This window comes from Lonchura striata, chromosome 22 (assembly GCF_046129695.1).
Source record: "Lonchura striata isolate bLonStr1 chromosome 22, bLonStr1.mat, whole genome shotgun sequence".
Classification (NCBI taxonomy): domain Eukaryota; kingdom Metazoa; phylum Chordata; class Aves; order Passeriformes; family Estrildidae; genus Lonchura; species Lonchura striata.
The window spans coordinates 5690713-5704734 of NC_134624.1; the positions used below are offsets into that span (position 1 = coordinate 5690713).

The following is a 14022-nucleotide window of genomic DNA, read 5'->3' on the forward strand; positions in this document are numbered from 1 at the left end:
CCAGCTCTGCTTCTCCCAGCTATGGGATCCCCATGTTACCTTGGAAACAGGATTTCACAGCAGCTTGCAGTCGTGCTGCCTGCAGTGCGGGTGGAGGCCCATACCCACAGGACTGCCCTGCCCTCTCTATGCCCCCAGCCCTGACTGTGCTGCTCCCTTCTCAGCCCTTCCCTGGGAGCAGGGGTGGGATGGCTGCCAGACCCCTTCTGCTCCCTCGAGGCTGGTCCTGCAGTGGGTGCTCTGAGGCCACCCTGTGCCCCCCGCTGTGGCTGCTCACATAGGGAGGATGGGGAACAGACAGCCCGGGAGAAAGGGAAGGTATCAAATATTCATCCCTGCTCTGAATTGAGCCCAAACACTTCCCAGAGTCACCACATCACATATGAGTCCCCAGCATGGCAAGGCACTGGGTGGCAGTCACCCTCATTTCCCACAGGGGTGTCACAGCCTACAGGGTGGACATAGGAGGGTGCCACAGCCCCCCATCCCCATTTTGGGGTGTCCTGCACTGCTCCCCCAGTGCTGGAGCCCTCACTACTGCTTGGGTGGCTGTAGCACCCATGGTGAGGGACTCGGCACCCACCTCCAGCCCAGAGGCCTGGCCAGCCCCAGCTGCAGCCTCTTCCCATGGAATCACATCCTACCGGGAGCATGGCACGGACCCAGCATCGCCTCCCGGTGCTGCGGGTGGCACCCTGACCCGTTCCGGGCTGCTTTTGGGAAGCCAAGTGAAAGCCAGGAGCTGCCTCACCGGAGGCACCTGCTCAACTCGGGTCCCTGGCGCAGTCATCACCCCGCGGGTGCAATTAGCCTGGCACTGGCTCCATCTCTCAGGTGGCCCCAGGGACAGGCTGGTGGTGCCAGCAATGTGCTCACTTCCCATTGTGTGCTCCATGCTGAGCTCCGCAGCCTCTCCCTCCCTCTGCTGTGCCACTGGGGCCACCCAGCCCTTCCCCAGCACAGCCAGCTTGGGAATCGCCGTGCCGGGGACAGCGAGTCCCAAACTGCTGGTGGGGCCTGACAGACCCATCCTCAAACAGCCCTGGGCACCCGCGGGCAGGAGCAGCTGCCCTGTCCCTTGGGCTGGCAAGGGCACCCCTGGGAGGACAGCTTGGCACCCGGCTCCCCTGGCTGGGCATTTTGGGTACCTGTTGGTTGCTTGGCATCTGCCAGCCGGTCACATCCCACTGGGCAGATCCCAAATTGCGGCGGGCCTGAGCGGGCTGCCCCGTCCGTCAGGGAGGATGTGCCGTCTCACCGTCCTCAGTAACGTGCCCGGCACAGGGCAGAGGTGGAAATTGTTTTTTTGTGTTTAACGTCCTTCCAGGTAATTTTCCGCAATTGGTTTTGAAGTTTCTCTGAGGAATCTCCTCCTTTTGCTTTCTCAGAGTGGCCCATGTTGGCTTCCCCTGGCATCACCACACCAGTGCCCCTGTCCCACTGCCAAACTGGGGCTGCCAGAGGGGCCGCGGGATCTTACAAAATTTAGACAAACAGTGTATTCAAATGATATTTATTTTATAAAGCAGGCAAATCACTTAAAGCTCCAGCAACATTTGAATGCAGGTTTGTGATGTCAGATGGAACTGGTACTGCCTGACTGACTGGAGAATTCCCAAGATTTTAGGACAGCTAACCCAGAATCTGCAATCACTCCCCCAGTAAGGCAAGGGCTCTCAGCCTCAAGGATTTCCTTTGGGCAGTGTCCCAACCAATGGGCAGAATTTCTGATGGCAGTCTTGCTCCAAGGGGAATGGGCTCCATTGACCCCTACTGGGCCTTGTGTTCAGGTCATGGAATCACAAGCTAGTTTTGGAAAGGACATTAAAGCTCATTTCATTCCATGCCTGCCATGGGCAGGGACACCTCCCACTGTTCCATCCAACCTGGTCTTGGACACTTCCAGGTATCCAGGGGCAGCCACAGCTGCTCTGGGCACCCTGTGCCAGGGCCTGCCCACCCTCCCAGGGAACAATTCCTTTCCAATATCCCATCCATCTCTGTGTCCTGTCCCTCAATCTCTTGTCCCCAATGCCACTCCAGCTCTCCTGAAGCCCCTTTAGGCCCTGGAAGGGGCTCTGAGGTCTCCTCAAAGCCTTCTCCAGGCTGAACAATCCCAGCTCTCCCTGGCTGGGGTCTGACCCTCTGGCCCTCCACAGCTGCCACACAGGGTGACAGGTCAACCTGCCCAGGGCCAGTTAGTGCCATGGCTAGCCTTAGTGTTGGGAAGGTCTCCATGCCTGCTGGGGCAGCTGCTGCTGCCACAGGTATCCTGGAGAAAACCCTAATTCTGGAGGCCTCCTCTCACTGCCCACCTGCTCCTGCCCATAGTTTCTTCCTGGTGAACCTCTGGCCCTCCTGGCAGTGTTTTGCATATGCCCAGAAAGGTCTTGCTAATGCTTCAAAACGGCTCCACGCTGGCCCAGTCAGAGCTGTGCTCCTCTACTTATGTTCCTGTGGTCCCCAGCAATCTCCCCTGTCCCTGACCTCATTGCTGTGCCTCCACAAGTCCCAGTTGTTGGTGTGACATGAGGGCTGGGTCAGGGGACCCCCAAGCCCAGTAGGTTTGGGGACTGGCCCCTGCCATCATGCCCAGCCCCACCAGGATCAGCATCCCCAGGGAAGGCATGAGGGGCTCCTGTGTTGGGTGGCCCCTTCCTGCTCTGAGCTGCCCCAAGGGCCATGACAGGGCTGGATCAGGGGATCCAATATCCTGTGCCAGGTTAATGTCAAATCTCACAGCGAGCTCTAAGTGTGGCCTCAATGAATCAGCCTTTGGGGAAGGCTGGGAGGCCCCAAGCTTTGCAGTTGTATAGGACAGGTGTAACCCCCCAGTGTCCCTCCCAGTATGAGATCTGCCCTGCTTTGGGTGTCACCAAGTGTCCAGAGTCACAACAGACCTCCAAGGTGACCTTTGGACATGTTGTTCCTCTGTGCCTCAGTTTCTCCTTTGGATGGGGCCCAGCAGAACTAAGTCTATCACCTGCAGACACTTTGGCCAGGTACACACTGTCAGGGGCAGGTGGGGAAACTGAGTCACAGGGACACAGTGAACATTGTGGCTCTGCTCCCTGTGGGGTCTGGGGGAGGACTCAGCACCGTGGAGGCAAAGGCCCCACAGAAAGAGGGATTTGCCTCCACACTGGCCCAGCTTGGCAGCTCCTGGCCTTGACAGCAAGTCACAATGGGGCAGCCTGGACACAGGGACAGGAGCTGCTCCTACCTAGGGACAAGCACCTGGCTGGCCTTTTCCTTGTAGGATTGCAGGAGCCAGGCTTGTGGGATCCCTCTGGCTACTCATGTGTTCCCGCAGCAGAACAGGGGCCCCAGCAGCTCAGCCAGGGACAAGCCTGGACCTACAGAGCCATGGCAGGGGCCCAACACCTCTGTCCTCCACATAGGGGTAGGGGACAGTTCCATCCCAACCTGCTGAGTCCTGCTGCCCACATGGCTGTGCCAAGGTGGTCCCCTTCCATCTGAGGGGCTGCCACACCTGTGGGTGGTGTTCACAAGGCATGGGGCAACCCCCCAGCCCTGCCACCCACCCCTTTTCAGTTCCTGTGAGGCTGGGGTTGCCTCCCCTGCCTGAGTGGCGCAGACTGGGAGCCCAGGGTGTCACAGCCCAAAGCAGCAACACAGCCCCGTGCTCCAAGCAGGTGACGGCCCTGAGCAGCCAGCATGACTGCCGCCCTCAGGGAGATCTTCTCCTCTGCCACAGGCTGCCACTGGCTCGAGAAGGAGGAGGAGGAAGAGCAGGAGCAGGAGGGAAAGGCAGTGTCCAGAGCCACATTGCCCTGAGCACATGACATGGCGCTGTCATCTCCGGTGCGTGGAAAGTGCCCGCGGTCCAGTTGGATCCCTAAGCACCTTCCAGCCTGGCATAGCAGCCTCACACGGGGAGCAGATGGTCCCACTGTCCCCTGCCATGGGGCTTAAGTGACATGGTCCAACCGGTTTGTTACCTGATTTCAGACCTGTGGCCACTCCAAAGCTCAGAGCCCCGGACAGGTGACCTCAATCCATGCAAGTGTCACCCAGGGCCACAGCTGTACGGACAGAGGGTGGCACTGTAGGGAATGCCCTAAGGGCAGCATACTCCTCCATGCCGGGACTCTGCATTCCACACGGATGAGGTCTTGCATCGTTCGAGTGGTTGAACCTACGGGCGATGTGGAGCCTGCCCGTTGCTCCGGCGTGCATCAGCGGCCACATCGGCGGCGCTCGGGGCTGGCTGGCGTGGAGTTGGCAGCAGGCAGGAGCAGATGGAGCAGCACCGCGGGGACCGCGGAGGCAGGAAGCCGGCGGCAGCGGGAGCGGCTGGACCAGCAGCCGGAGCCCCGTGTCCTGCAGAGAGGAACATGGAAGTGCCGGGGAGTGCTTGGGGGGCGGGGGCGGGAGGGGTGTGGGATGATGGGGCCCGTCTGAACATGGTGCGACGGTCCCGGGGGTCTCTTGGCAGGGACAGGCTCACCCTGCTCCCAGCTCCTCCTCCAGGTCCTTCACCACTTGTCAGTGCAATGAGTTCCTGGTGCTCAGCCTGGCCCTCAGGGCACACACCGCCGGTCCCAGTGGGCTCAGCAATGCCCACTGCTCCCAAGGGCATTCCTGCAGGAATCACAGCTGTGCCGGCCGGCCACAGGCTCGCCAGCACTGCTCTGCCTGGTGCAGGCAGCAGAGACAGTGGAAGGCTGTTCCTGGAGCTGCAGTGGAAGAAGGAAAGGGTCTTGGCTACAGGGATTTTGAATCAAGCAAATCCCGGGGTGCACTGCCATGCAGAAACACATGCAGAGAAGCAGCCTTGGATCAGGGCTTGGAGCCATGGCAGCTACTGGTGGATCCTAAGGCCATGGCCCCTTGCCAGGGCACCCACAGGGGGCTGCCCCTGGAGCTGTGGGCAGCGGAGGCCAGCTCAAGGAGGTGACGGGGGAAACTGAGGCACAGCTGTGACTCAGGGGATGTGCTGGAGATGCTGGAGATGCTTGGGCTTGAGTGTGCCGGGAGCTGCTCTGTGCATCTTTCATCCGTCGCCATCACTGAGCATCCCTGTGGGCTCCAGCCACCACAGGCCACAACAGCCCCAGAGGCTCTGGGAAAACGAAGCTATTCCATGGAGGAGCTTAGCAGGGGATTTCGCTGCCCAGTCGGCCCTGGCCGCGCGGGGCCACAGTGATGGGGCAAGGTCAGGCAGGACAGGCCTGGGGGGCTGTCGTTGCAAGGGCAGGTGCCTGCGGGGGCCGTGGGGTCTCTGTACACGGTGTGGGGCTGAGCCCCGGTGTCCCGCGGGCACCGGGGACCCCCAGACCCTGTCCAGAGGTCCGGGGGAAGAGAGGTGGGGGCGGGGCCGGGAACCGGGGTGGGAACCGGAGCCGAGCAGAGCCGGGCGAGGGAGTGGAGATGGATAGGGATGGGGATGGCGATGGCGATGATAGGGATGAGGACCGGTCTGGGGGCGGTGCCGGGGGAGGCTCCCGTCCCAGTGCCGGCCCCGCCGGTAACTCCGCCTGCCGTATTTATGGGAAAACAAGCAGCGGCAGAGCGTTGGGCCGTGTCGAGCCGTGCCGTGCCGTGCCGTGCACCGCTGTGCCGTGCCGTGCTGGATCGGGCGGAGCTGGGCCATGGTCCCCTGGGCGGTGGCATCCCCAGCCTAGCGCGGCGGCGGCGGCGGCGGCGGCTGGGGGATGCGGCGAGAGCCGCCAGAGCGGCTGGCGCAGAGCAGGTAAGGGGGTCCCGGGCAGGGGGCTGGGGTTTGCTGTACCCCCGGGGGCCCCCGACCGGGCCAGCCCCTCGCGGGCTCTCCCTCGACCATCGCCTCGCATCGCATCATATCTTATCTTCCTCCTTTGCCCTCCACCGTGTACCACATCTCCATCCTATTCCCCAGAGATCCTCCCGGGGCATCCCAACCCCCAGGTTCCCCACACCATCGTCCCGTGCCCCACAAACCGGTCCCCATCTATCTCCCTCCATTCCTCCAGCCTCACCGCGGCCATTCCCATCCCGTGCTCCCGAGCCGAGTCATCCCACACCATCGCACCGATATTTCGGGGTTCTCCACACTCCCGTGTGCCCTATCCCCATCCCATCCCTATACCCATCCTCATCTCCTAGCCCCAGCCCCATCCTCATCTCCGTCCCATCCCACCGCAGCGCTCCAGCCGGGCCATTTCACCCCTCCCGCCGGTGCCCGGCGCAGCTCCCTGCGCGGCCCAGCGGGCCCGGTGCCGGTAGGCAGCGGGGTGGGGGTGGCCGGGGCCACCGCCCCGACGTCTGCAGCAGTGCCTGGGACAGACCTGCCCCTACCGAGGACCGCCCCATACACCGTCTACCCAGTCCCAACCCCACAACTCGCCCTGCCGGGTTGCCTCCGCCTCCGCTGCCCCCCGGCCCTGCCCGTTGCGGGTGCCCCCCCACGCTGAGGGACTAGAGGGGACGGGGATCAGGCTGTCGCCTTCACCTTGGGGTGCTGCTCACCCCAACCTGGAGGTCGGCACTGGGGATACCCTCCTGGGCCGGAGGTGCTGCTCCCCCCGGCAGGATGGCTCCTCTGGGACTACATGCTGGGTTCGGGTTTGGCAGCCATCTGTGCCTAGTGAGCTTGGGACAGGGACTAGGGCAGTGCCAGGGGCAGAGAGGCTGAGACACCAGGCTGGGGGGCACAGAGTGGAGGGGCTCTCCGATATGTAGGGCGGGCAACCACCACAGGGGCATAGGGCACCATGTGTGTATGCTGGGGGTGGCACGGGGCAGTGTCTATTGGCCACAGATATGAAGCAGGGACGGGGGGACAGTGGGCTCCCTCACCACAGACCATGTCGGCTACCAGCTCCCGGTGCAGGAAGCGCCCAGGCAGCAGCGGCCATCGCTGTCCTGCTGACACACACACCGTGTACAGGCCCTTGCCAGCAGGGCTGGCTGTGCACAGCGGGCACAGACAGGCACAGACACTGCCCCCACGGCAGCTGCTGGTGGGACCTCCAGCATCATCTGCTCGAGCAGTGTCTGCAGTAGGATGCTGTCGTTGGCTGCTTGTCCCGATGCAGGGGCTGCTGGTGCACTCAGGGCAGCACTGGGGCAGGGCTGGGGCAGGGCTGGGGCAGGGCTGCAGGCAGTGCTGGTGCTGCTGGCCGTGCCCACGGGGCTGTGTGTGCAGTGGGCCTGGTGGAGTGCAGTGTGTGCTAGGGCTGCTAGGGGGGTGGGGGGGGTTACAGTGCAGCGTGCTCAGCACTCTGCATGTGCAGGCAGCGTGCAGGCACCGTATCCACTGCAGCACTCCTGCCTGCTCAGCAGGATGTGTGTGGGCAGCAAGCAGGCAGAATGGGCAGCAATGCCCAGGCAATGTGCAGGCAAGGGTGGGCAGTATGCAGGCAGGGTGCACGGGACATTGCCCTGGCAAGGCACCAAGAACAGGATGGGCAGGTAGCAGCCCCTGCCATGTGCAGGGACAGGCAGTGTGTGGGCAGTGCCCTGGAAGTGTGGGCAGTGTGCAGACAGTGCCCGCCGTGGTTGTGGGGCAGGCAGGGTACTGCAGTGTGCGGGCAGTGTGGGGTGCGATGGTGGGGGGTCCGCACACCTCCCCCCATAGCCCACAAGTGACACATGCAGGCAGTGACCCAGTTCCCGGCATCCTCCATGGGTCCCTCTGGCAGCAGGGTCACCCCCGGCCCAGCCCCTCGTGGCGCCGGAGCCCGGTGCTCACGGGCAGCACAGTGGGAGCAGTCCGTGGGCCCGTGCCAGGAGCAAGGGCAGGACCCCACGGAGGGCGGCTCCCATCCACTCCGTGGGCACCGGCTGCTCTGCAAGCGCTGCCGGCAGGTGTCACATCCACGGGGTGACACCGTGTGGGCACCTCGGGTAGGGAGGCTGGTGCCTGCTGAAAGCGGGCAGTGCTGGGGGCGAAGGGGGCATCCAACTAACCGAGTGCCCACCAACCAGGGGCTGGAGAGCAGAGGAGATGCAAAACCCTCTCCCTGCAGAGTTGGTGTCAGAGGCTGGTGGGCATGTGAGCATAATGGCACTGGCAGCACTGGGGGGCCATCCCAGCTCTGCCCCCCTCAATAAGGCAGAGGGTTCTTGCAGCTGCATGAGGGCTCTGCTCTCCCTGCGCTGCCACAGAGCCCCAGCTGCCCACGCAAGCTTCCTCCTGCACCTACGCTGTCCTCACCCACGCTGTCCTCGCAGAGGAGGAATAATTTGGAGAAACCATGGCAACCCCACAGCTCCACCGGCAGTGGGTGCTGCTGGGTGGGTGGAAGACACTGGTGCCCATGGGATGCAGCGCCCACATCCCCAGTGCACAGGGATGCACACAGTGTCCTCACTGGGTGACAGCTCTTTTTGGTTCAGCAGGGCTGTGGCTACAGGGATCACTTGGGGGTGCTCCATGTGGTTGTAAGGCATCCATGGCCCTGGCAGCCACACCTCCACCACACTGGGGGTGCCCCAGGAGCCTCACATGCCTTGTTTGTTTTGCAGCCCTGGGATGGAGCCACCACAGGCCCCTTGGCCACCTCAGCCCACCCACCCCCTCACTGCTGCTGCTGGACCAGGTAGGACCCTGGGCTACAGTTCCCTGCCTACCAGCCACCCCGATACCACAAGAATGGGCTTCCCAATCCCACTATCACCATTGCTGTGGCATGGGGTGCTGCCTTGCCAGATCCAGCCCAGCTCCCACATACTGTAACATGGAAGAGCAAATACTGGGCCGCCTTTTTCGGGGCAAACCTGCCCTCCCAGCTTTGCAAGGAGGCACTGGGACCCCCATCTCCTTTCTCTCCCCAGCCCATCACATGGACAGACACCACAAGGCCACTGGAGTCACCTCAGCTCTGGCATCTGCACCCCCCCAGCTTTGGGGCAGGTAATTAGGAGGAACCCAAGTCCCCTCCCCATGTCTGCATAGTCAATGCTTCTTGCTAAATAAAATCAATTCTTTTTCTCCAAGAAACATCTTCCCTGTGGTCCTCTGCTGCTCTTTAAAGCCGAATGCCCACCCATCTTTAGTGTAACACAGAGCAGCCAGCATCAACCAGTGCACCCAGATCCTTGGTGGCCACAACACCCAAAGCTCAGAGGATGTGGTGAGGTGACAGCTGGGGGGGGTCCCCGTTGTGGGCAGAGAAGGTGCACATCTCCCAGTGCTGGTGGCAACCCATGGCAGCTCTCCAAGGGCTAATGGGGAAGGTCAATGCTCCCACCCACTTAGTCCTGTGGGCAGACCCCTTCCTCTGTCCCCCCCATGCACTGTGGGGACCTTGTGCTGATGTCCTTATTGTCACACAGCTGTGTCACACTGTGGCTAGGGACTCTGCCCACCCTGGCCACCCAACAGCATTGTCCCAGAGCACTGGGGTGCTTGGTGCTGGCACACAGTGGGTGTCAGACCCCATGTCCCACAGCAGCTGAAGCCACCATCACACTCGCTTTCCAGCCCGGGGGATGTGTCACAGCTATGGAACACAGAAGACTACAAAGCCAGTGGGTTCTGAGCCAGCACAGCTCCTCTGGCACAGGGTGGTGATGCAGGAATCACTGCTGGCATGTGGGTTGGGGCACCCACTACAGCATGCCTCTACCACCCCTGGGGCCACCCCTGGTCTGAAAGACCCAGAGAGTGATGTAACTCTATGTAACCAGCACTGTGACCACCCCATACAGGTGTTTGTGGGCCACAGTGGGTGCAGCCACCACAGGGAGGGGTTGTGGCTCCTGCCTCCTACGGAGCCCCAGACTGTGGGGACTTCCCAGCCACCATGGTGGGTGCTCATGGTGCCTGTCCCTGGGCCCTGTTTCCCCCTACAGTGCTGGTGCTAGGACATGGGTATACACACTTCCAGGAGATCCCTCACCACTCTGGTGTTTTCACCAGGGCTGAACACACACTCCTCATGGAAAACCCTGGTGTTGAACCCTCACAGCCCTGCTCAGAGCTGCCAATTCATGTGGTTCTGCAAGGCAGTCCCTGTGGCCCAGAAAGAGGGCACAGTACTCTGTGTTCTCCTCTTGCTGTGCTGAACTGGTATGCAGAGTTCCCTGGCTGCTCCCATCGGTGTCCTGCCAGCACCCTGGACCTGGAGCCTTTTCCCAGTTTCTTCCTCCAGTTGACTGACTATTGACAGCAGCAGTGGAGGCTGGGATGCCCCCAAACCTTCATTTCTGAAGAGATGGCCAATCCCCAGCTCTGAGGCAGGAGCTGTGGGGATTGAGACGAGGCCATTCTAGGATTGAGGCACCGTATGTGTTCTCTTGCAGGGTGGGCTACTGGGTCCTCTGAGGCTGTGTGACAGGGAACTGGCGGGAGAAGAGTCGCTTTTAAGATGACACGAACAGACCCACCTGACATTCTGGTGTCCACGGTGTACCAAGACATCAAGGTGGCGACAGCAGCCCCTGGGGATTCCGTTGTCTGTCAGCCCTTAGCACAATGTGACGCCTCCATGTCCTCCTCCCTGTCCCGCGAGCCGCAGCCCTTCAACAAACGTCATTGTAGGAGTTTCGACTTCATTGAGTCGCTGGAAGAGCTGGGCACCCCTTCGGCCATGCAGCGCGCCTGTCCGCGCCCCGGCATGCCCGAGCCCACGCCGGGGCCGCCGGGCAGGCAGGCGCCACCGAAGCCAGACCCTTACAGCGGCAGAGCCCCCGCGCCGCGGAGCGAGCCGAAGCGCCGAGCCCGCTCCAAGAGCGCCCCACGGGTGAAGTCCACCCTGACCCCGGTGCCCATCACCGTGGCGGCATCACCGCCGCCAGCCCGGCGTGGGCGGGAGGTACTGCGGGTAGCACGGGAGCCCTCTCACACCGATCCCTCGCCACGCCGCGAGGCCCCGATGCCGCTGCGGGCGCTGGCCAACGAGGTTCACCCCATCAAGCTGCAGCCGCAGCGGAGCAGCGTCAGCCGCATCTCCCCGCTCTGCCTGGGCAGCAATTGCTACGAGGAAGGGCCGGGGGCGAAGGTGGGCGCCAGCCCCCACGTCAAGTGCCGAGTGGACATCAAGCCGGACGAGGCAGTTCTGGTTCACACGGCGCGGAGCCTGCGGGCAGCTCCGAATCGTGCGGAGCCGCCGCGCTGGCCCCGCACCCCTGGGGCCGCCCGCAGCCTCACCGTGCCAGGGAGCCGGCAGGCGTCCGCGTCCCGCACGCCCACCCCCAGCGACTCCTACAGCGGGGACCCTCCGCTGCTGCCCTACCCCGGTGAGTACTACGAGGCAGACCCCCGGGCACTGGCATACCAGACAGTGCCCGTGCCAGCTTCGCGGGAATTCAGGGAGTACCCCGACAGGGGCTGCATGACCTTTTCGGCCCCCGGCGTCCCAGCCAAGTTCTTCTACGCAGAGGAGTCAGCGCGGTGCCCCAGCCCTGCCATGCCCCTGCGCAGTTCTGGCTATGCCAGCTACCCCTACCCCAGCCGCCACGCCGTGCCCCAGCCCTTCTACACCGAGGACCCGGCCAAGGCTGCTGCTCACACGATGCCGCCTCGGACGGTGTACGTGGAGGAGGCGCGGGGTTACCCGGTGCAGGAGGCACCTGCTCACACCTTCTATGGGGATGAGCCCCGCTACTACGCCCCGCGTGGGACCCCTGTGAAAACCCTCTACGCCGAGGACGTTCGGACATACCCAGCCCTCGGCTCCTCCCCGCGGCTGCTGTATGCCGAGGACTACGGGAAGTACCGGGAGCGGGAGATGCTGTCGCGCACGTGTCCCCCGCCCCGCAGCGCACAGCCCCTGCACTTCGGGGACTGGTACTGCCCCGAGCGGGCCACGCTGCCCTACCAGAGCCTGCAACTGTCCCGCTTCACCCCGCAGCCGGCCGGGCGGGAGGCCATGTTTTCCTCCTGGCATACCAGCTACGGTGTGACTCCAGCACGGCTGGGCCGGGAGACCCAGCACTACTCCAAATCCTGGGATAACATCCTGGCGCCAGCAGCGCGCAGGGAGGAGGCCCTGCAGCGTGGGCGCAGCTATGAGAACCTGCTCGCCCATGAACAGCACCGTGCCTTATCCCCCGAGGAGCACCGGCAGCCTGTGGTGATCAACTTGTCGAGCTCACCCAAGCGCTACGCGGCTCTGTCCCTCTCCGAGAGCTCCATCCTTGAGCGGGTGCATGCTGACGGCAGCCGCGGGCCCCCAGGCCGCTCCTGGTATGTCACACCGGAGATCACCATCACAGACAACGACATCCGTGCTGAGGGGCTGGGCCGGAGTGAGAGGCGCTCAGCCAGCTGGGACATGCTGGATGCGGGGCGAGAGTGCAGGCCCTACGCTGTGCCCTGTGCCCCACAGCCCGGCACCAGGGAGAGTGGCTCAGGGCGCCAGCGCAGTCTGGAGCAGCTGGACGAACTCATCACCGACCTTGTCATTGACTACAAGCCGGCACCGGGCCACCGCTCCGGGGACAGGAACAGCCTCGCGGAGCAGCTCAAGCAGCTGCTGAGCAGTAGCGCCTCGGGGCCCCCCCGGCGGGGTGAGGGCAGGCGGATCCCTCCCAACTTGCCCGAGGGATCCCGACCCACAAAGGAGCAGCCGGGCCCCAGCTCCCATGCTGGCACCCCGCGCCGCCCACTGGCCACCGGCCCCTTCGAAAAGTCACCGGAGAACTGCTCACCCGACCTGAGCGCTGAGGAGGATGACATGATGATGTGCTCCAATGCCAAGTGCCGGCGCACAGAGACCATGTTCAATGCCTGCCTCTACTTCAAATCGTGCCACAGCTGCTACACCTACTACTGCTCCCGGCACTGCCGGCGCGAGGACTGGGACACGCACAAGGCCAGCTGCGTCTACGGGCGGGTGGGCAGCGTCTGCCGCCACGTCCTGCAATTCTGCCGCGAGAACACCGAGGTGCACAAGGCTTTCTCGCGCATCGCCAAGGTGGGATACCTCTCCCGTGGCCGCGGCATCCTCTTCCTGGGCTTCCCCAATGCGGGCTCCGCCGAAAACTTTCTCCAGTTTGGGCTGGAGAGCCTGCTGATGTCCCCCACGTACCTGTCCCTGCGGGAGCTGGACAGCTACTCAGACAACCTGGGGGAGTATGCCCAGGAGCTGCGGGAGACAGGCAACCAGTACAACCCCAATGAATGTTTCCTGCTGAATGTAACCGTGGCCGTCACTCAGAAAGTGCCAGAGAGGCCATCACCGAAGATGCAGGTGCCGACAGTCAGGAAATATGCCAAGGTGGCCTTAGCCTCCTCCAGCCCCGAGAAGAAGATCTTGAAGAAGGAGCGGGACATGGAAACGTTGATCCTGACACCACCGCCCGGCACAGCGGACATCGACAAGGAGGGGGAGGAGGGCAGGAAAGCACGGGAGGTCTGCTTCATCAACATCCAGCGGGAGCTGCGCATCCGCGGCGTCTTCTTGCGGCACGAGTTCCCCGCTGTCTATGAGCAGCTCTGCGACTTCGTGGAGAGCAACAAGCGCTTCACCCCCACCACTATCTACCCCATCGACAAGAGGACGGGCAAACAGTTCATGTGCATGATTATGGCGGCCTCTGAGCCTCGCACCCTCGACTGGGTGGCCAGCCCCAACCTCCTGGATGATATCATGTGAATGCAGGGCGGGGGGCATGTAGATACATGCTGTCCTTTCAGAACCCCTTCGGCTATTACACCAAGGGGAGGGGGCTGCGGGCAGCCGGCAGTGCTGGGGGGACCGGGGGGTGACGGGAGCACAGCCCGAAGCTTGCCCTGACACCCAGAGCCCTCTCGGGTGAGCAGTGCTTGGCCAGAGCAGGGGCGCCCCACAGCCCCCAACCCCTGCCCACCGGGCTGCCACACACCCAGAGCCCCTCGGGCCTGCCCCGGGGCCCCCTCTGCACCGAGGGTCCCACAGCGGCCGTACCCAGCGCCTGGGACTGGGCTGCACCAGGAGCGCGTCCCACCGTGTCTGTGTGGCCTGTGCGTGTTCCTGCGGCGGCGTCAGGTGCTGGGGGCCCGGGGACCCCGCGCAGGCTCCGGGCACAGAGCGGGGCAGGGCTGGGGGGGCCCCGGGCGCTGCTGGGGGCAGGGGAGCGGCAGGGGGCGGG

At 63.4% G+C, this 14022-nt stretch overlaps 1 protein-coding gene across 3 annotated transcripts; it reads left to right on the forward strand.

Moving 5' to 3' along the window:
- Positions 1 to 5603: 5603 nt before the first annotated feature.
- On the forward strand, positions 5604 to 13590 carry AJM1 (apical junction component 1 homolog). 3 transcript variants are annotated; one of them, XR_004148976.2, is made up of 3 exons: positions 5604 to 5716; positions 8473 to 8546; positions 8782 to 8947. XR_004148976.2 is itself a non-coding variant. In XM_021533671.2 (3 exons), exon 3 carries the CDS (start codon positions 10317 to 10319, stop codon positions 13545 to 13547), a length of 3231 nt encoding a protein of 1076 aa, XP_021389346.2. In that variant the 5' UTR covers positions 5604 to 5716; positions 8473 to 8546; positions 10252 to 10316; the 3' UTR covers positions 13548 to 13590. The 3 variants fall into 3 exon arrangements, 2 of the variants coding, with proteins under 2 accessions (XP_021389346.2, XP_021389347.2); XM_021533671.2 differs by lacking the exon at positions 8782 to 8947 and adding an exon at positions 10252 to 13590; XM_021533672.2 differs by lacking the exons at positions 8473 to 8546; positions 8782 to 8947 and adding an exon at positions 10252 to 13590 and having other exon boundaries at positions 5609 to 5716.
- Positions 13591 to 14022: the final 432 nt, after the last annotated feature.